Here is a 23,306-nt window from a genome sequence, read left to right as displayed (position 1 = left end):
CTCCAATTAAGGAAAGCTAGTTTCTCAGAACACAAGACAGGTTTTCCCAAGAGAAGATCCTTTGAACACCTAACATACAATGTGAATATATATTAAACTTTGTGTTTGTTTATTTGTAAGGACTAGATCTCAGCATGGCAGCGTCCTGGTCTGCAGCCCCACACTGGGAGGCACTGCCATTTGTGGCTGAAGTTCTAAGCCACTGAAGTCCAGGCATAACCTGCGTTCACACCTCTGCCGGGTGATCCCCGCTCTCCTGTGTACGAACAGACCAGCGCGGGGCATGGGGGCTCTGTAGGCAAGAAACTGAGCTATGTGGTTTTGGGGGGGCAGGTGTGGGACATGAACGGGGAGCCCCAGCCACTTCAGGTACCCAATGATAATGTCAGAAGCAGGAAATAAAGGAAAATATCCCTGCAAAAAGCCCCCTGGGTTGCTAGAACGTTCTTAGAATAGGCTATAACTCTTCTTTTCCATGTATATAAATGAGATTTAATATATATTCTTAACAAATGTGTTGAGACAAAGTATCACATAGAAATCTTAGGTGGAAAAAGTTAGAGCCAAAATAATATATTGTGTGATTTCCATTTCTTCTGAACACGTTTACATCCCTTCCAAAAGAAAAACGATAAAAGTTAAATCTGAATTATTTAGTTTCACCAACTTCCCATACCAGTTTTATGTTAATATGATGATGTCAACAGTGGTAGGTGTGTTTCCTTCTAAGGTTTATTTTCTCTTAGCTGTCAACCCAATCGAGCTGCAAAGACTACCCAAGAGTGACCTCTTGTGGCGATATGAAGTTTTACCCAGAACGAGTCAGGCCTCAAAGCTTTTTCTAAGGCAACAAGTTCCAATTTGTCAGATACATATCTATTTTCCTTGGTGAAATATGACTTTTTGCAACAAGTGAAGAAGCCACAGATAATGTCAACTGCACACATCATGTGTTACTTGCGAGGCTGTTCTGTCAGTCAGCAAACAGCTTACTCCAGAATACGAGGATGACAAGGACGTGTAGCATAAACTTCAGGAAAAAGGAAAGGAGGTGGTAAAAAATCCGAAATGTACGCCCCTACAAAGCTTGACTTTCCTGCAGAGGGAGCGAGGGTTGTCGAGTGGGACTGCTCTGAAGGGGATCGGAACAAAACAGCATCTCAAAGCCAGCCATTCACTCTGGTGAGTTGCCTCTGCATTTTTTAAGCTGGGGTTGGCCACTAGATGGGGTATATAACGAAAGATGGGGCTTCAAATCAATAGGGAAAAGATGGATTATTTAATAAATAGTTTTGGAACAACTAGATAGCTGAAAGGGAAAGAGTTGTATTCTTATTTTACTCTTTATTCTAAAATGAATTTCAGATGGAAGAAAAATTGGAACACTAAAAAGATAAAAAGGCAACCCTTAAAATACATGAAATCCTAGAAGAAAAACATTAAGGGGGAATCCTTCATAAACCCAGACTCCATAATGCGAAAAAGAGATAAATATGACTACATAAGCCTGTTTTAAAAATCCTGCAGAGAATAAAAATACAAAATAGGAAGAAAGGGAAAACTTGGGGAAATATTTGCAAAACACACACACACACACACACACACACACACACACACACACACACACGAGAAACAAAGGTGTGACCTCCTGCCTATGCAGCATTCCTAACGATCCAGAGGAAAAGGCCTCCGGCCAAAAGAACAATAGGCAAAAGGTATGAACAGACCCTCACGGAAAATAAACTTGTCAGAAGGGGCACTTGACCTTATTCACAGCAACCAAAATTAACAGGAAGAGATACCATATATCACATATCTGATTTGTAAAGGAAAAAAAGCCTGATAATCCTCTGTGTGAGCAAGCCTGTGTGGAAAGTCACTAGCATCCATACTTGGGACTGTCAACTGGTCTATCTTCTTTGGAAGACCAAATTTTGGCATTGTCCATCAAAACCAAAGTGGCCCGTGCAATTGCAGTTCTAGAACGTATCATACTTCCATAGGTAAAATGCAAAAGCCAGTGTGTGCTGCAGGACTGTGTTAAGAGTGCAAACAAGAGTGTTGCCTACAAGGGATGGATGGGGACCCGGTTAAGGGGATCATGACACATGCAAACAATGGAGTATGACCCAGCTGGAAAAGACAACAGAGCAGATCTACTGCACAGCTGTGGAATCACTGCTAAGACGCAGCAAGCTTTTAAAAAACACAACGAAGTATGTACAGCATATTATCATTTGTGTGAAACGGGGAGATTCCCTTGTTTGAAGTTTGGTAAGAGCACATATATTTTTAGACTATATATAAAAAATAGGGTTGGGATAGGAAAAGAAAAGGCCACACAAGTTTGTGGAATCTATTATTCTTTTGGCTTGTTAGCTGCCAAAGTAATTTTTTCTGGTTAAAAAAAAAGAAATACGCCTGACACAAAAGCCATGTATTATATGATCCATCCATGTAAAATGTCCAGAGAGGGAATTTCAGAGACAGAAAGAGGATCAGTGGTGGCCAGGGGCTAGAGGAAGAGGGAATGGAGAGTGACTGCTAGTGGGCACAGGTTTCTTTCTGGGTTGATGAAATGTTCTGGAATTAGACCATGGTGATGGATGCACAAATCTGTGAATATACTAAAATCCACTGAACTTGCACTTTAAATGGGTGAATTGTAGATATGTGAATTATATCTCAATAAAGCTGTTATTAAAAACAAGTTACATCTTATGCTCGTGTCCCCCTGTGCCCCCCTTGTTCACCTCTAACCTTCAATCAGGCCAGTGGATTTGCCAGATTTGAACGCAGATTCCACTGTGTGACTTAAGTTTCAAAGTAAACTGCAAGCACTTCTAGTAGAAATTACTCCAAAATGGTGCTCACATTCCCCTGATTTCTTCAGCAGACAGCATTGAGCGTGCTTCGTCCTGGAGAGCCAGGCTGAGGGCTATGACACAGGGCTGCTCCCCACCCTGTCGCCGCCTGGCTGGGGTCTGTGCAAGTTAACTTTCTGCTTCTGTCTTTTACATATTTATGTCTCCTTCCTGTCAATGGCCACCACCTGCTGCTGTCAGAGGCCCATCTCCAGCTGGCCCCTGTTCTTCCTCCTCTTCCATGCTGGGAACCTAAGCTGTCACAACAGCAGCTTAGCACATGACGGGGCTCTTCTAAGAATCAGGACCTTGGCTTTCTGGGTTACTCCTAAGCTTTTCAGTTCAATTCTAAGTCTTCAGCTGGGCTACCGGTGGATGAGGGAGCCAAATGAGGGATGGGTATTTGCAGTTTAAAGCTGTCCCAAAGCTTGACGGTGGCTGGTCACTCTCATGGCACATTTATCAGCTTCCTTGGTTTCTCACTGGACTGGCGGACAGAGGTCTCCTTTACCTCTCCCTTCCTGACAGAGGCCCCTACCTGGGCATTAAAACTCCACTCCATCCTTTTTTCCTTCCCAGCTAGCAGCTGCACAGTTCTCCCAGGTCACTTTGAGCCACCACGTCTCAGGCTGCAGTAAAGCACTCTGTATCAACTCAGCACTCTACCATCGTCATCCTTGACTCAGCTCTGTACTGATTGCTGCTCCCTTCCTTGAGTCTCTGCAGAGCCCTCCAGATCTGCTGCTCAGGACTGTTCTCTTACACCACTCGGTGTACCTGCTCTCTGATGCTTTTAGTGACATGTCAGTTTCTGTCCAACTTACTCATTTTATACCCTAGCAATTGTTCTACCACCCCACGGTGTTGGCTGCCTGCTGCCCTGTTATCTACAGGCACTGGCTCTGGGTAGGCTGTGCCCCCTCAGTTTTTTAACTTGGATCATCATGCATGAGGTTGTCTTCAGCGGGGAGCGCTTACTGAGCAGCTGGGCCTATGGAATTCTCCCTCTGCAGTGGCTTTGCAGCCTGGGACCAATTTTACTGTGAATTTCCTCAGTGTAGGGATTCTCGCACCACGGGGACAATGCATATCCCACTGCACATCTGCATGTGGCACAGACTCTCAGTTTGATTTCTCATGGCTGGCTATTTTCTCCCCCATTCAAACGCCCGGGTAAAGACTAGCTTTCCTCCTGGGCCACAGGTGAGAGATCTAACTTTCATCTCCCTTCTCTCTGGAGGCCCCTACGTGGGTATTAACACCCAAGCCACCACCTGGATCTGATATCCATCCCCTAGGCCACCCGAGCAAGGCTTTCAGCCCTTCTTTATTTCTTGGCCCCAGAAAGCTCCCTTTCTTTCTTGGTGCTCTGCAGACACAGACTTCTTTTTTAAAATTCTGTTCTACTTTGCCTACCATTTCCAAGTGTTTACAGTAGGAAGGACTAGCTTAGTCAACTGTCTTGTTAATTAAAAGCCTTAGTTTCTAATTAGGCTCATTACCTTTATAATCAGAAAAAAATAACTTAAAAAAACCCACAAATAAAACACATTCTTTGCTGAAAACAAATATGTGTGTGTGTGTGTTTTCTTTCATGAGTGATTAAATATTAACCAGATGACAGCTCTCTGCTCTGGAGGTGAAGCCTGTAGCCTACTTGGTCATTTGCAAAATAAAGTGTTAAGTAATTTAAAACACGCTTCCTTATCTAATACACAGGAAAAGGAAAAACCAACTGGCAAACGCAGAAATCTGCCTGGCATCGCCTGTGCAGTACCTCTTGGCTCCACCTGCGTCAGGTGAAACAATGATACAGTTCTTCCACTCGGCGATGTGCTCTCGGATCCACTGCAGAACTGCAGGCTCCGCGTACAAATTATCCACGGGAATGTCAAAGAACCCCTATGGGGAGAAGTGAGTGTCACACTGCAGGGTTTTTGAAAAGATAACCTCTTTCATTAAATAAAATTTGAATTTTTTATTCCAAAGATGACTTTTCAACAGACTCCCTTTTCTTAAATTTAACAGAATTAAATCAAAAGACAGATATGTTCTAGGAGCATATTTCAGTCCAATTCGTTATCTTTGGGGACACGTTCTACCATCTTATGACTACCGATCTTCTAAGGCATAGGAGAATGGCTCTGCAGGGCAATGGAGAAGAGGTCTGTTGTTTCTTAAGTCCTTTATTATAAGCCAAATACTGCACATTCATTACCTCAGAGAGTGGGCAGAGTATAACTTGGCCTGGTTTACAGATGAAGGAAGGAGGCTATGAAGTGGTTAAAAAACATACATTACAACTCTGCCATACTAACTATATTCCAGAAGGTGAAATGAAATTATAGAGTTTACTACCAAGAAGCCATTCTCACTCCTCCAAAACTGACCGGAAATAAGGAGGTGGTGGAGACAGGCGATCTCAACATTAAATCATATTTCCAAGTTCCGTAAAGTCAGAAATCCAAGAGAGTCGCCATATACACACTCAAACATGAGTAACATTACCCCCTTCGAAAATTATTTAACTTAACAGAGAGTTAGGATTTAACCACTTGCATTAAGCCCCTGATCACGACCAAGGGCAAGAAAGAAAATGCCAGAACCTGGATCTGGGAGGCATGCAGGTCCATGGTGATGATGTGATCCGCCCCAGCCACTGAGAGCATGTTGGCCACAAGTTTTGCAGAAATCGGAGCACGACTCTAAAAAATAAAAACATGGGTTTTATAACAGGAAAAGAGAAGGGAAGAGATGGATACCCCTAGATTCCTCCCACTAAGATTTACATGAGAAAGATAAATCACAGATGATTTATTACACGTCCATAGAGAAAATTAACATCAATAATTTAAAATTATTAAATTATTTAATACTTTAATACCTTAAATTATTTAATTATTAATAATAATGAAGAAAATTACATGTTATAACAACAAAAGATATTTGCTCCATTTTATACACCAAATATTTACTATTTACATATACTACTGTGAGGCAAATACTGGACACTGGGCATAGAGAATGAATATCAAAGAAGCAAACAATTAAACATATATACATGTAATATCACAATTGGTATAATTCAAATTGTGACAAGTGTGTAGAATAAGAGGTACCGAGAGAGAAACGATAGCATGACAGACACTGAGTTTAAAGAGGCTGGTTGTCAGAGGCCCCTCTGAGGAAACTGTTTTCAAGGCAAGGCTGGCAGAATCAGGGAGACCCGTGTTCCAGAAAGAGTGGCATGTGTGACATCACCAAGACCGAGAGGTCACATCCAGGGACTGAATAAAGTCCAGCGTGGCTACAGGCAATGGTCCAGGAGAGAATGGAATGGAATGCTGGAAAGGAAGGCAGGGGCACATCCTGCAGAGCCCCGAAGGCCAAGGCCAGCTCTTAAAGAAGAGTTTATGTACTGCAGCTGGAAGCTAATGCTATCACAAATTAAACAAAAAGCAGATCAAAGAAAGAATACCTTAAGGTGACTGATGATTTGATATTTATTTTTTTTTGTGAGGAAGATTAGCCCTGAGCTAACATCTGTTGCCAATTCTCCTCTTTTTGCTGAGGAAGATTGGCCCTGGGCTAACATTCGTGCCATCCTCCTCTACTTTCTATGTGGGACGCCACCACAGCATGGTTTGATAAGCGGCACATAGGTCCATGCCTGGGATCCGAACCTGCGAACCCTGGGCGGCCAAGGTGGAGTGTGCAAACTTAATCACTACGCCACCGGGCCGACCCCTGATTTGATATTTGAGAAAGAGCTGCATCATGATTTACTGCCACTGTATTCCCTTTAAAGTTACCTAAGTTCTCCATAGCTGTAGCTTCCACATCATAAATTATGGACAATAACTCTGTCCACATCAAAAGAATCCAAGAGACTATACAGACATATGACTAGACCTAGGAAAAGAGTTCAACATTTTGCTGTAAACAACAGTATTCCTACACAACAGTCACAAAAAAGAAAATATAAGCTTAAAAGAAGATTTCATTCAAAATAGTAACAAATAAATGATCCCTGTTAAATACACATACACACACACATACACACAGTATATTCATGTAAAAACACAGATTATTTGTATTTTCTCTAATACACCATTCTTTATTTTTAAAAAAGAAACATATTACTTTATAAGAATACACATATATATACACATCTTTAGACACACACACATACATTTCTTTCAACACACAAAGAATGAGAGGAAACACCCCGAAATGTTAATAGTAGATGTTTCTAGAAAGTGAGATTATGGGAAAATGTTTTTCTAATCTTTTAAAAATTTTTCAACCTTCTCAATTAACTACATATTGTAACATGTTTTCATTGTTTAACTCCCCTGTTCTGTTCCACATTGCCTTTGGGACAAAAAGCCCTCCGGCCAGTCTGGCTCTAGCCAGCTGGTCCTCCTCCGCGTCTCAGCTACAAGGGTCCTTCCTGTACTGTGTACTGGCCACTCCCTCCCCCCTCTAGAGAACACTTTAAGCCTTGCCAGCTACACCCACACGCCTGCCTTGCCCCCATTCCACTCTCGTCTCTGCTGAGTCAATGCATTTGATCCTCCAGATCTGGTTCAAATCTCCAAACTTTTTTTTTATCCCCCAAATCTCTCAACTTTAAGGCACTCTGAGAACTCCAGAGAAAGGATCTGTCCCTTCTAAACGGACACAGCATCGGCTAAGCATTCAGCCCCCACCATTTGGGAGTGCCTTATGCCGCCTGTGGACAGACTGACATTAGAAGATATTACAGGGCCGGCCCCGTGGCTTAGCGGTTAAGCGCACGCGCTCCGCTACTGGCAGCCCGGGTTCAGATCCCGGGCGCGCAGCGACGCATGGCTTCTCCGGCCATGCTGAGGCTGCGTCCCACGTAAGCAACTAGAAGGATGTGCAACTATGACATACAACTATCTACTGGGGCTTGGGGGGCGGGGGGAAGGAGGAGGATTGGCAATAGATGTTAGCTCAGAGCCGGTCTTCCTCAGCAAAGAGAGGAGGATTGGCATGGATGTTAGCTCAGGGCTGATTTTCCTCACACACACAAAAAAAGATATTACATGTACGGATGTCATGGTTCACAACTAGACTATGCATCCCTCAAGCGCAAAGAATTGGTTTTGGAGATTTTCACATCAGCTGCAGCACACAGCTCTGTACCTTGCATACAATAGTTCAATAAATATTTAATAATGACACTAAATTTCCACAGCTTAGTCATTAGCCTCACTGACTGTGAGAATTATTTAGCCTAACAAAATTCCAGGATAATTAAAAGAACAAATTGATGGCTGGGACTTCTTTGTAATAGAATCTGACATGCGACACTAATCAATTTGGGGCTCTTGCTATAATTTCATAACCAGCAAAAAGATTCCTCCGTTCTCATCTCTCAGTGGCATCGAGCATTTCTTACTTCTGAGATCCAAACCACAGGGGTAACTTCTACGTTCATATTTTCTGATTTCCTTTTTCAGTTCTTGATTACAAATTTGGTTATTGTAATGTGTTTCATAATTTGGCTCAATACCCAACTGAATCTTGCAGGAAAAGTGATTTACAAGTTAACTGACTTTATAGCTAATAGAGAGAAAAATTAGTATGGCATTTCAATGAAGGTGGAGTCAAGGTACAAGAACCCAAAATAAAACATTCAACTCCATTAATGAAAAATGGATAAAGGTCAAACGTTTTGTGCACCACCTGAATCATGACAAGGACTCCAGATATTCCGGATCTCATTCAATGTATCAGACGCTGCCCTGCTAAAAGCGTAAATTTGATAAGCTTTCAACATTTACAAGATTGTAGAAATTCGTGTCAGGACAACTGTCCTCATTTTTTCTGGTTAAGAAACAAAAAGACACAATTTTATCACTGAAAAGAGAACATAACCTTGAAAATGATTTTGAAAAATGCTACAAGTCTTCTATCCCCTCAAAAGTAATTATTTCCAGCCTTGCCCACGTCACACTGTTTTTACCAGGGAAGGAAACCAGCAATCATTGAGTGTCCATGATAGCAGGCATCAGCCAACTGCAGCCCGTGGGCCAAACCGAGCCTGTGGTCTGTTTTTGTACAACCTGTGAGCTAAGAATGGTTTTTACGTTTTTAAGTTGAAAAACAATCAAAAGAAGAACAATGTTTTGTGACATTTGAAAAGTATATGAAATTCATATTTCAATGTCCGTAAATAAAATTTTAGTGGAACACAGCCTTCATTTACATATTACATATGGCTGCTTTCATGCCAAAATGACAGAGTTGAGCAAGTGCAACAAAGACCTGGTGGTCCACAAAGCCTAAAGAATTTGACACCTGGCCCGTTTTGGAAAAAGTCTGCCCACTCGTGTATTCTATGCTAAGCAATTTATAAATAGTAGCAAATACTATCCTTAATTTACAGAAGAGGAAATTAAAGAACGCACAGAGTTTAGGCTATTTTTACAAAAGACAAACTGAGTAAATAATGGTACTGAAATTCAAACCTGAGGCCACTTGATTCCAAAGTTGCAACCCCAGAGCTCAAACCACTCCCCACCATGCCTTTTACAATGAACACTCTATCACCCTAATTTCTCCATGTTAGTATGACATTGTGCTAATGTGTCATAATTTATGAATCCATTCCTTCACTGTCAGAACTTATGCTCTGGTTTCTTGCACATACAAATAAAACCAAAAATAAAATTTTACAGACATGCAGGGCTTGCTTAAAAAGAAGCAGTGAGATGAAAAATAACGACACAAGCTTTGAATACAGTTAAAAGGTTCTAGTTTTTTCTGGGCTTCTTTGCAGGTAACTCTAAGTAGATCAATTACATGGAATTCCATTGTGTCTTAGATGTCACAGGCAATACAGTCCTACGGGAAGGAAAAGGACAGGAGAAAGTTGGGGGGAGAGGGGGGATGTTGCCCAGGGCTCCTCCTATGGCCAAGGAGGAGAACTTTCTTTCTGAGCCCAGAGAGCAAGTGTGGCCCATGACTTCCCATCCCATTCAAACACTACATGGGCTTTAGCCTACCTAAGGGAAGCAAAAGGGGGAAGAAGTGTCTTCGCCCATCACTGTCTTCTCACCGCTCACCCGCCCATCACTGTCTCCTCATCACTCACTCTTTCTGGTAAATGAAGTATGCCCATGGGCTCAGGCCATTTCTCTTAAGCATTTACTAAATCCCTTAATATCGTCACTTCAACAATTTCCCCGATACAAAGCCAATCCATGTGATCTAAGGAAAGAAATGGTTATAAAAATTATTAGCAGCAATTTTAAAAATACAAAGGCATACCTTAAATGATATACAAAATTAACAATTTCCCTTTCAACTAGTTTGGTGAAAGAATGAAACTCTCTCTCCTTAACGAGTCACACTGACTACAGAGACATGTCAGAAATGAGAGTTCCAGAACAATCTACATGTCTTGGCCACCTCTGAGGTCAGGCCCAAAGCTACAGGCCTATACAAAGGGTGGCCATGTGTCAGATTCACCCAGGACATTTGGGGAGGACACTTGATTCCTGGCATAATTATTCATAGAGCCCCCTTTCAAGCTCTCAAGTGTCCTGGCTTAGATGATAAATGACCATCTCAAAGCTTGAACTGTCCTGAAAATATCCACTTATTAACACATCAATGACTTCCTTCAAGGCCCTGGAGTGGGCTGAATGGTGGCCCCAAAGATATCAGGTCCTAATCCCCAGAACCTGTGTAACTGTTACCTTACTTGGAAAGAGGGTCTTTGCAGATATGATTACATCAAGGATTCTGAGATAGAGAGATTACCCTGGAGAGCCCTAGATGCTATCACATGTCTTCTTAAACTGGGAGGTTTGACAGAGACAAGAGAAGGCCATGTGAAGATGGAAGCAGAGGTTGGAGTGATGCGCCTCAAGCCAAGGAACGTGGCAGCTACCAGAAGCTGGAAGGGACCAGGAAGGATCCTCCCCTACAGCCTCTGGAAGGGGCATGGCTCTGCCGCACCGTGATTTGTGACTTCTGGCCTCCAGAACTGTGAGAGAATACATTTCTGTTGTTTTAGGCCACCCAGTTTACAGTAATTTATTACAGCAGCCCTAGGAAACTAATATAGCCCTCCATGAATCCTTCTTTTCTATCAGTTTCTCTAACAATAAGCCACACAATTTCTGAACTCAGGATTCCCTCGGTTGCTATTCATGCTGTCTCTCAATTGTTATCACATCCTTGCTTGCGTTGTTGATGGGGAATGTCTTATCTCTTCCATCAGCAGTTAAGTTTGGAAAGTTGTGGAATTGTCTGATTGGGTTAAAAACTAAAAGCAGCTACCATGTTGCTTTTAAGAAACACACTTACAGCAAAGTGAATAAGAAAGACTGAAAGGAAGGAAAGAAACGTGCTCAAAATGGCCCCTAATGGAAAACCCATCTACATGTCTGACAATAGGAAAACGGATAAAGAGCTAGTCAGAGGGCGACGCAGTTCCGCTGAACAGTTAAACCTACTGGGGGTTAAGAAATCTGAGGGCTCTTTCTGTCAGCACAGCAGCAGGAGGCTCTGCTGGCAAGTAGAGGCCAGAGGCCAGGAGTGCCGGCACCTCCTCTGTAAGGCAGGAGATGGGCTCATGCAAAGGGTGGGGGCCAGATAGTGCTATTTCTCTTTACAACAAAGACTTCATTATGAATAAACATGAGAAACAAAGTTTGAAAATACAATCTTAGAAACAGAGGTAACTGCAAAGCAGATACTTGCAAACAAAAAATGCAGGCATCTCTGGATATTTGTATCAAAGAAGTCAGGATTACAAATCACGACACAGTGGGAAAGGGCCACGTAATGATAAAAGGAATCATTTACCGAAGATAAAATGTATCAAGTAACTTAGCACCAAATGCAAAAGCTACTAGAAGTGAAAGGAGAACCTGATTACAAATCACAGAATATAGAATTTACTAAACTTCCCGTCATGTGGAAGAGAGAGAGTAACAGAATATTAGCTCCTTTCTGACATGGACAAGGAGGAAGATGCTAAACAAGCCCATGGAAACACACAGATGGGAGGGTTAACTAAAACAGACCACTTCGATGGGACAAAATGAATAAATTGAAATTCAGCACCTAAAAATGCACATAAAACTTTCAAATCAAGTTTAGGATGAAAGAAGCTCCGTAAATAACAAGTGGGTGGTCCAATGCTTCACAGCAGCATATGTCACCCAAGGTTTTAGCTGCTCACAAGCTAAAGCTAAGTCACAAAGTGACAGCCACACACACACATCTAACCAATCAATGCTCTAATCCAGGGGTCAGAAAACTGCGGCCCGTGGGTCAAATCCGACCAGCCACTTGTTTCCGTACTGCTTGTGAGCTAATCATCGTTTTTACGTGGCTACATAGTTGAAAGAAAAATCAAAAGAACATTTCATGGCATGCAACAATTATATGAAATTCACATTTCAGTGTCCATAAATAAGTTTTATTGGAATACAGCCATTCACCTATGTATTGCCTGTCTGTCTCTGAGGTACAACCAGAGTTCAGTAGTTACCACAGAGACCATACAGCCTTTACAGAAAATTTGCTGACGCCTTCTAATATATATGGTAAATCACATCTCAAGTGTGGAGTGGAGTTCTGGAGATCAAATTTTCAGTGAGAAATTAACAAAGCCGTGTTCAGCCTGGGGTCTGGAAACCACACCTGAAGAGTTTGGCATTAAAATTTAGGGGAACTTTGGTATATGAATTCAAATTTATAAAGGAATTTTTTCATATATGACATCTTGTGTGCTGTTTAGAAATTGGCATTGTTTCAGAAAATGAATTACGGAGATAAATGGAGGTGTATTGGGGGAAACCTTTCTCATAATTAGTTACCACATCACAGAACAGCAGTGTGTCTTGTAAACTGGGAAGGAGACATGCAGAACCTGACTGGACATCTCTTCATAAGATATAGAGCAGATGACACATCAAGAGTTGATCCCTGTTGTGGGTTGAATGCTATCCCCCAAAAACTCACATCCACCCAGAACCTTAGAATGTGACCTCATTTGGAAAGAGGGTCTTTGCAGATATAACTAAGGTAAAGATCAAGATGAGATCACTCTGGATTAGGATGGGCCCTAAAGCCAATGACTGTCCTTTTATAAAAGAGAAAAGGACACACAGAGACACAGGGAAGAAGGCCATGCAAACACAGAGGCAGAGATGGGAGTGATGCCACCAGAAGCCAAGGCACGCCAGGAGCCACCAGAAACCAGAACAGGCAAAGAAGACTTCTCCCCTAGAGTCTTCAGAGGGAGTACAGTTCTGCTAACACCTTGATTTGACGTCTGGTCCCCAGAACTCTGAGAGAATATATTTCTGCTGTTCTAAGTCACCCAGTTTGTGGTAATCTGTTACAGCAGCCCTAGGAAATACAGTCCCCTTTAAAGTTCCCCTCAAACTCCAACTTCTCTGAGTTTTCTTAAAAGCAAAAAGACCATATCTTCTTCAATTTCTTCTAGAAACTCACAGAGCCTCCTATAGTGCCAGTGTTGCTAAAAGAATAATTCAACAACATTAACTTCATTCTTCTTGAAAGGTTAAGAAGAGATAATGGTATATTTTTAAAATTAAACTTTTTGAGATAATTGTAGATTCATATACAGCTGTCAGAAACAACGCAGAGGTCCAGTGTGCCCTTTACCGAGTTTCTCCTCATGGTAACATTTTGCAAAATTACAGTACAATACCACAACCAAGATACCAACAGTTGATACAATCCACTGATCTGCTTCTCATCCTGACTTGCCTGGTTTGTGTACTCACTGGGTGGGTATGTGTATTTATTCTATCCACTACACAAAGATACACAACAATTTCATCACAAGGACTATAATGGTATTTTAATATCTGCAAAAATATGCTTTATCTGTTTCTGTATCTATAAATATTAACATGATGGCTGGCTCAAAGACAAATCTTTGAAAAAGCCAAGGTGAGAAAGCATATTTACTTGACCATTAAAATAGAAAGCAAACATTTTCCAAATTTTGAGATAACATGTGAGGAAAAAAATGTAGACGTTAACCCAGAGCACGTTCCTCCAAGAGGACACAGCCCTCATACCTTGTCCTTTTTATCTTGTCGGGCGTATGGGAAGCACGGGATGACTGCGGTCACCCTGGACGAGGAGGCGATCTTGCAGGCGTTGATCATGATGAGGAGCTCCATCAGGTTGTCGTTGATTTCTCCGCAGCCACTCTGGATGATATAGACATCTTCCCCTCTCACGCTTTCGCCAATCTCCACACTAGGAAAAGGAAGATGCCATCCGTTAATATTCAAGTATATTTGTGTCTTGGGGGGTCCCCAAGACCACCCCCAGGTGTGATGATTCGCCAGGACTCAGCATACAGTTGTACTCATGACTATGATTCATTACGGTGGAAAGATACACAGCAAAATCAGCAAAGGGAAAAGACGCACAGGATGAAGTCTGGGGGAAACCAGGCACAAGCTTCTAGAGTCATCCCCCAGTGGAGTCACCCAGGTTGACCTTAATTCCCCCAACAACATGCTGTGACAACACGTGTGAAGCACTGTCTCCCAGGGAAGCTCATTAGAGCCTCAGTGCCTGGGGTTTTATTGGGGGCTGGTCACGTAGGCATCCTCTGCCTGGCACGTACCGTAATTCCACACTGCCAAGGATTCGGCCTTAACCACACGGTTTACACAGCTTAGCAGTGAGCCACTCCTCTCAGGGAATGGCAGGACCCCTCACAAAAACTAAGTTCCCAGAGGCCAGCCAAGGGCCATCTTGCAAGCAGGCCTTTTTCATATATGAGGGGATCTTATATGCTCTCTAGAAATTTGGCTCCATCCTGTTATGTTAACTCTTTTCTGCTAAATATTATTATAATTAGTTTTAGCTTTTTACTTTTATTAAAGTTACATATACACATTGCTTAAAAAATTCAAATCATCCTATAAGGCTTATAACAAATAAACAGCCCAGAGGCAACCAATTTCAACTCTTGATGTGGTTTGTAGATATTTATCTTCAAGTCTCTAGCTAATGTTTGTATTGTTTCATGTTGCTTTTTCATTTCAGGCATCATGGGCTGACTTCTCACTATGAAGATGAGGATTTAACTCTTTCCCCTCTGTCCCATCACCCACATTGTATGTAGCCTTCCCATCTCATCTCACCATCATCCCAACACAGACCAATATTCTAACCGAATATGAGCACTACATTTCCACTGTGTACATGCTGTTCAGAGCAGAGCCATATAGGACACTTAAAGCAATATTTCCCTTTTATACACAATGTTTTTTGGTTTGTTTTCCCTGGAGGAAATTATCCTACCTTTTGATCTAAGTTTACTAAGTACTGAATGCAAATTCCAGCCTAACCTGGCTAACAATCTAAATCCCGCGATGTCAGAGGCCTCCAGCGCAATCTCCATTTCATCCTCCTGCCCAGGTTTCTCCCAGAGCTGGCTGACCTGGGTTCTCTTTCTCCCTGTGCACAGCTGCCCCCCGGGGATTCCCTCCGCCCCTCTCCTGCACCCGATTTCCCACTTTCTGTACCCTCTTTCTTGGTGTACTTCCTTGTTTTGCTGGTTGGCATCCTCCAGTAGCTTCTTGAGAAAGTGTAAATAAGAGCTTTGCAGGTCTTTGAAAATTGTATGTTGGAAAATTTCTGTATTTTGGGTACAGAATTCTGAGTATTCAACATGAGAGCAAGCCAGCCCATCACTGGTGTGTGCCTTCCATGGGAAGAAAAGCAAAATAGTGCCGTGTGCTCAGGCAGGTCCTTCACAGAGCACTGCCTAAGAACCAAAGAGACCATCAGCTCTGCTACAACACTTGTTTTGAAAAGGCAAATTTGTTCCAACGTTTGATATACTAGGAATAATTTGAGCATAACATGAATTTTGCGTTTGCTTATACATGACCTCTCATCCTAAGATGAGAATGCAGAAGACTGCCCTGCCAACAGCTGAATAGAGCCACTTAGAAATACTCCATACACACACAACCCCCCCCACCAAGGACAAGAGCCACACCCATCCACATCTGGCATCACAACCTTCCACACATCTCAGATCACCTTCCTCTGTCCTCCTCACAAGAACTCAAAAGCTGCAACCCTTCGGAGACCCACTTCAACAAGCAAGCTGTAGGTCTTTTTCAACGTAAAGTGCCATATTTATTGTAGCATTTATGTTTTTCTCAAACATGTAATACGTGTAAAAGTGTTTTACCATTTTTAGTATATTCCCATCTTTTTTTAATGATACCGAGGAAGTTTTGAGTGTTGCACCCCACCCCATTTTTCCCATAAACCTTATGGTTTTTATTGTATGATTTTGCACAGCATGGTGATTTTTAGGAATGCATATGTCACGTTACAGCAGAACCGACTATAAATGAAAGGCTCACCCAAAAGAGAGATATAATGAATCTTACTTTAAAATTATAAGTGAGGTACGTAAATAATTACCCTTACCTCTTCTCTTGCTATCAGAAGCCAATTATAGCCAGTGTTGTTGTTTTATTAAGAGAGTCAATTATTTATAAAGAAAATTTAAAAATAAGCTGACATTTGGGATACCATGTAGCAGTCTATCTGAATCAACAGAAGCTTCTACCGAACATCAAGTGAGTAATCAGAAGACAAAAATGAAGTTTTTCAAGTTGACATGATCTGAAAATGAGTTTTGGTAACAGTGGGTGATTTCTGCATGCTCTCTGCTATGGATGGAAACAGTACGATGCCAACCTCAGGATGAGAGGGACAGACAGAATTCTATGTGTGCCCTCCTATTTTGAGTTCTAAGGAGCTATGAATATCACTATCAGTGGTGAGATGAAGTCAATGTGGAAATCACTGTCTTATAGCTCAGGGGTCGACAATCTACCACCCACGAGCTGAGAATGGTGTGGTGGGCAGAATAATGGCCCCCCAAAGATGTCTATGTCCTAATTCCAAAAACCTGGGACTATGTTAGTTTACATGGCAAAGGGGAAACAAACTGGCAGATGGAATTAAGGGTACTAATCAGCTGACCTTAAAACAGGGAGATTATCCTGGATTATTCGAGTGGCCCAATGTAATCCCAAGGGTCCTTAAAAATGGAAGAGGGAGACAAAAGAGGTCAGAGTGAGAGAAAAAGATATGAGGACTGAAGCAGGGTCAGAGAGATGCTATATTGCTGGCTTTGAGGATGGAAGAAGGGGCCAAGAGCCAAGGAATGCAGGCAGCCTCCAAAAGCTGGGAAAGACCAGGGAACGGATGCTCCCCTAGAGCCTCCAGAAAGGAGCACCGTGACCCATGATGGATTCTTAACCTACACAACTGTAAGATACGGCAGCAACACAGACGATGTGGCCCGCAAAGCCTCAAATATTTAATGTCTGGCCTATTACAGGAAAAGTTTGCCACTCCTGGTATTACGACTGTTCATCCCAAAAGATCAGCCTCATTGGCCTATTTTTCCTCAGGAATCCCCATATGACTAGCAGTCCAGGGGAAGACAGAAAATACCATCACCATGGCAACTTTTTTCCCAAAGCTATTCCTGTTTCTACTCATAAAGATGATCACGACCGATCTTTACTCTAGGTCTTTTAAAAATTATGGCCAGAAGGCAGCATCCATTTGCTGTTCAGAGGATCTTTACTGATTCCGAAATAAGAAGGCAGATGAGTTTATCTGACTCAACAATGAATGGGCGTGGTAATTAAAAGATGGCCGGCCGCAGTCGCTTTAACACTTTTCCCATCAAGAAGTGGGGTCTGGGGCCAGCCCAGTGGCATAGGGGTTAAGTTCACACATTCCGCTTCAGTGGCCCAGGGTTCGTTTGTTCCGATCCTGGGTGCGGACCTACTCACTGCTCATCAAGCCATGCTGAGGCAGTGTCCCACATAGAAGAGCTACAACTCTACAACTATGATACACAACTACGTACCAGAGCTTTGGGGAGAAAAAAGAAAAAAGAGGAAGACTGGCAACAGATGTTAGCACAGGGCCAATCTTCTTCAAAAAAAAAAAAAGAAGTGGGGGTCTATGTCTCCTCCCCTTGGATTTGGGAGGACTCTGTGCTTGACAATAGACTGTGACAGAAGTGATGATGCACCAACTTCAGGGCCCAGGCCTTAACAGACTGGTAGTTTCCACTTCTTGCCTTCCATGTCATAAGGAAGCCCAAGCAGCCCCGTGGAGAGGTACTGAGGTTCTTAACCAAGCTCCCAGAAAAAAGCTAGTACCAACTTACCAGCCATGTGAGTGAGCCATCTTAGAAGTGAATCCTCCCGCCCCACTTAACTATCCTAGATGCCACCACATGGGGCAGAAACAAGCCTTCTCTGCTGAGCTCTGCCCAAATTGCAGGTTTGTGAGTCAAATAAACAATTGCTGTGTTAAGCCGTTAAGTTCTGGGATGACTTGTCACACAATAGTAGATAACCAGAACTTTGGGTCTTTCAATACAGCTAAGGACTCTGGGGGCAGGTTAACTGACCAGGATAAAATGTTACAACAGACTTTCAGACACCATCATCAGTGCTGCCCTAGGACGACACCATGGGATTTCAGCAGTCTGAAAGAACAGAATGTGAAAGCTGAGGCAGACATTTCCCTGCATATCTGAAATGATTTAGAGATGAGAAGGGAAAATCAGGAGGCTCTGTGTCTGACTAGGTAGTGTTTTAAAAATGGAGAATGGGAGCAGTGATGACCAGGAGACAGCAAACCAGATTTCTGGTCCTGGCTCAGCAACAGATTCAGGAAGGGGCCCCTTACATGAACTGAATCAATCTTCTCTTCCTTTTGCCCTTCTGTTTCTCACCTCTAAGGCCACACAGTAAAAACTGGATCACTAGCACAGTACTGGTATAGAAAGGACTGTTTATAAAACTCAACTCCGGACCTAGACAGTTCACAGGAAAGAGAAGAGTCAGGAAGTTAACCTTTTAGAGTCTAGATATTTAAAAACATAAAATGTAACTATATAAGCAATTCTCAGACTTCCATGTTGAGTGGTTTTTGAGACCTCATGATTTCTAATTATCAGGTGGTGATTATAAAACAATGAAAATAAAATAAAATTGGGTCTGCTTTACGTTTAAAACATATAAACAATCATACTTCAACGTCTGAATGAGTTTCACCCAACAGTATATACAATATTTTGAGCAGAAATCCAACAGTGACTTCGCAATGGACTTCCGGTCTAGTTTAACCATGCTCTTTAGCAGCAAAGAATTGGGCTGCGCTAAGATAACAGGGAAGGGCAACATATTTGCTTTCAAAATCCACTTCATCCAGAAATTTCTCCTTTACTTATATGACACCACCTCCTGAACAAAAACTATTATCCCATTCTTCTTAAAGCCACTGAAACTTGAACAGGACTGGCAAAATATTACAACATTCAAACCTAGCTATACCATCCTTCTCCAAAGCCCTGGACCATCCTCCCAGACTTCTGTTTTAAACTCTGCAAAGCAGAATTCTTTGGCTGAAGGACTCCCAGTATTTATACCATCTGGTACTCATTCACAAACGTTTCTTCACATAGGTTCTCATCAGGGCTGTGTAACTGTGATTTCCCACCTGGAAGAAGGGATTCACATATCCTAAACAGCTGACTCAACAACAAACCCCATCTTCTCCATATGTATTAATATCACTCCTTGGTATCTAAGAAATTTTTGCCTAACCCAAGGTCATGAAGATTTTCTCCCATGTTTCCTTCTAGAAATTTCTAGTTCTAGGTTTTACATTTAGGTCTACAATCCATTTCAAGTTAAATTTTGAAATGGTGGGAAGTATGAAGGTTCATTTTTTTTGCAGCTTGCACCAATTGTTCCAGCACCACTTGTTGAAAACGTTGGTTGAATTGGACCTTTGCCAAAGATATGAAAATGATCAGTAACCGTGTACAGTGCTAAACATTTAAGCGAGAGGGGAGAAAAACGAGACCAACTTGAAATTAGTCACAGAGCTTTGAGGACTCAGGCAGCCGGAAAAGGAGCCCCTGACCCAGCTTCTGAGGGGGCCTCCAGCTTGACCTCGCTGAGCAAAGGCAACAACTTCTCGTGGACCTGAGACATGGGTGGCAGTTACACTCAAGCCATAGCCCTGCTGCTGGGCACAGCAGAGTCCCAGAACTACAAAGAAGCTGAAAGCCCATCATCTTTGAGGCAGAAAAACCGGAGGAAGCACAAGGGAACCCAGCACGTGCGCCCTGGAGTTTTCAAGCTCTTTAAGCCCTTTGCACAACCATACCCTCTAGTTAACCCAGAGGTTTGCACCGCGGCTGCTCAGGAACGTCACCTGGGAGCTTCTACAACGCTGATCCCCAACCCGTTGGATCGGAACGTCTGGGGCAGGGCGGGGAAGCGGCGTTTTAAATGGCCCCAGGTGAATCCAGTGCGCAGCCCCGGTTGGGGACGTGGGCGGAACCTTCCCTAGCACGCTCCGGGTTCGGGATCAGCCCGGCAGGGACGGAAACCCGGGCGAGCACACGCGGGGCCGTCCCTCCCCGCGGGCCTCGCGCCGATGCGGTTCCTGCCAGCGGCGCCCACCTCTCCCCGACGCTCCGTGACCGCCCCGAGGTCGCCCTTCCGGGCTGGGGCCGCCCTCCTGGGCTTCTCCCGGGCGTCGCGGCGGTGGCGCGGAGGCCGCGTCGTGGCCGTCCCGCCCCGGAAGGGGGAGCGGGAGACCGCGGAGGTGGTCCCGGGCGGGCGGCGACCCCGGCCCGGCCCCGCCGCCGCGCGCCCCCGCGCCCTCCCCGGCCCGGCCCGGCCGCCGGCGCGGCCCCCACCTGGTCTCCTGGTTGCTGAACTTCTTGGTGACCACCTTGCCCAGCTCCAGGCCCAGCCGGTCGGCCACGCGCTGGGACAGGTCCTGGTGCGAGCTGCCGCTGAAGAGCACGATGTTCGGCATGGCTGGGCGCGAGGCGGCGGCGGCGGCACGAGCGGCTGCGGCTGGAGGACGGGAGCGGGAAAGCGCGGCTGCCGGACTGAGGGAGGAGCGGAGCCGGGAGGAGCTGGGGGGGCGGAGCTCGGAGAGGTGGAGCTGGAGGGGCGGGGCTGCGGGCGGTGGAGCTGGAGGGGGCGGGGCTGGGGGGGGGATGGCGGAGGCGCGGGAAAGCGGAGCGGCGTGACCCGGAGGAGGAGCTAGTGGGGAGGGAGGAGCAAGGGGGCGCGGGGGTGAGGAGGAGAAGGGGAGTGGGAGAGGATGGGAGGTGGGGGGAGGAGAAGCTGGAGGACCGACAGAGGGAGGGCTAGCAGAAGTGGAGGAGAGCTGGAGTGTGCTGGGAGGCAGGGGCTGTCCACACACCCGGGGCGGTAGGATGAAAGGCCCTGGGTGGTCCTGAAGCGTAGAGTTGTCCTTACTCCGTGGGACAGTTCTAGGTCCCAGTCTTGACCATTCTATCCTGCCTCGGGGGAGGGCCAATGAACCAGATTAACTGGACACGGAGGGAGGGTGAGGGAAGGGGTGATGGAGGTGCCTGGCAAACAGGAGCGACCTCCCCAACCCTGACTACCCCTAAACCCATTGCAGACGACTGGTGTCCAACTACAAAGGTCTGCAAACTGTGGCCCGCGGGCCAGATGCATAGCGCTGCCTGTTGGTACCAGAGAGCTAAGCGTTGTTTTTACACATGAACGTTTGCAATCTATGCGATAATAATAGCTACACTACCTTTGAACCCCAATTAAGAGAAATATTATCCCCATCAAAAAGAACTTTCCTCTCATTAATAGGTGTGTACTGCAAAATTGTACTCTATTATTATATTTTAGATTTCATCAATAAATACACGGTGAAAATTTGTTTTCTCTCTTGTTATATAAGTGCCTACATAATATCCTCTCCATTTTGCCTCTTGGCGCACAAAGCCTGAATTATTTGCCATCCAGTCCTTAGTCAAAATTTGCTGATGCCTGAACTACAGAACTGCCCAGTGTCCTTGAAAAAGCTACACTGCTGGTGGCTATCTGAGCCCTGACCACAGGTGGATGGTTGGATCAAACCAAGGCCCCTCCAGATTCCTCATTTTTAGGTAGATGTGGTGGTCCTCAGGCCAGCTTCACAACCTCCTGCCTGTCTTTTTCTCAAAGGCCTGACCCCAGGAACACAAACTGTCCCAGGTGGCCCCCAGCTCAGCCCTCCACATTCCTGGAGAGTCGGAGTCTTCCCCTCCCTCCCTGCAGACAGGAGCAAAAAGGTTTTTTCAAGAAGCAAACGCAGTCCCAGAGTCAACCTCTGAGCGCAAAGCCAATGTAGAGGAAGAGACTGTGTTACAGGAGGATGGAGGCCCCGCGCGGTGGTGATATTGGTCACAATTTAACGCTCCTCAGTGGAAACAGATTAAGCAGGCTAGATAAATGGCTGGGTTTTACCTAACATTGACAAGAATTGGCTCTCCGTCAACAGAGAAGGCCACTTGCGGGTGGGTTGTAGCCTGCTCTAACCCGACTTCACATTATTGGGATTATTCATATCATCGGGATTTTTCATCTGTGTTCGTGTATTTTGCAAATTAGACTACCTAGCACATAGTGTTTCTTTTAAACTCCTGTATCTGCCTGCTTACCAAAAAGTTGTCCAAAACACCAATTCACGCAGCATTTCTGCCCCTTTTTCATTCTGCCGGGAGATGTGTATGTGCTCTATTATTAAAAATTAAAATAAAACCCCTCTTGCAATGATTTACTATCTATGTATTTTCCAGTTAATTACCATAGCAATGAGATTTATACTCATAATCATATGTCTAAAATTGTTATTGAATGAGTCTGCTAATGTAATTATCTTTAAACTCGCCTAATAAAATTTACTACCAACAATATTACTGCAATTTTTATGCCCTTACAATTTTTCTCCTAGACAACACATATACATCATCTTCTCAGAGGGAAAGTGACTTCTTGTTAGCATGGTGGGGCCACAGTTCTTTGATAAAACTGATGGACTCTATGAAACAGCAGAAGTTAGAGCCCCTGGTCTCCAAGTATGTTAATTCATTGTCAGGGATTTGGAAACTAGAAGCTAGAATCGAATCATCACAAACCATGAATTTGACGCTATAGGAAGAAGCAATATTTGGGTTGGGGCAACTAATAAAATGGTTGTTGGCTCAACACTTTGATGAGTTACTATGCTTAAATGCTGAGGGTAAACAAGGGGAAATGTACCATTGGGATGGATGAGAGTCATCTAAAATCGTCGTGAGTAGCAGACTACCCAGAAAGCTGTCACTGGTAAATGTATAGGCTTAAAAGAGCAGCTATAGGTGATTTTCTTCAAGTGTGAACACTTTCCCAAGCCCCTTTATCCTTGACCCATAGGACCCTGGTTGTGGGGAAACCTTGGCCTAGAGCCAGGTTTCTCAACCTTGGTTCTACTGACATTTGGGCTGGGTAACTCTTTGTTGTGGGGCTGTCC

The 23,306-nt window shown here is 44.0% G+C and overlaps 1 protein-coding gene across 1 annotated transcript in view; it reads right to left on the bottom strand.

Annotated features, from left to right (window-relative positions):
- Nucleotides 1–20,843, bottom strand: part of PRPS2 (phosphoribosyl pyrophosphate synthetase 2) — a 30,833-nt gene extending 9,990 nt beyond the window's left edge. Inside the window, exons 1-4 of the mRNA XM_058535436.1 lie at nt 20,677–20,843; nt 13,967–14,150; nt 5,471–5,569; nt 4,642–4,766 (exon numbers count right to left, since the gene is read on the bottom strand). Coding sequence (XP_058391419.1) covers nt 4,642–4,766; nt 5,471–5,569; nt 13,967–14,150; nt 20,677–20,798 — 530 coding nt within the window. The 5' untranslated portion in view covers nt 20,799–20,843. The remainder of the gene's footprint in view (nt 1–4,641; nt 4,767–5,470; nt 5,570–13,966; nt 14,151–20,676) is intronic.
- Between the last annotated feature and the right edge of the window lie 2,463 nt (nt 20,844–23,306).

This window comes from Diceros bicornis, chromosome X, assembly GCF_020826845.1.
Source record: "Diceros bicornis minor isolate mBicDic1 chromosome X, mDicBic1.mat.cur, whole genome shotgun sequence".
NCBI lineage: Eukaryota > Metazoa > Chordata > Mammalia > Perissodactyla > Rhinocerotidae > Diceros > Diceros bicornis.
This window is presented reverse-complemented; position numbering and strand designations above follow the sequence as displayed.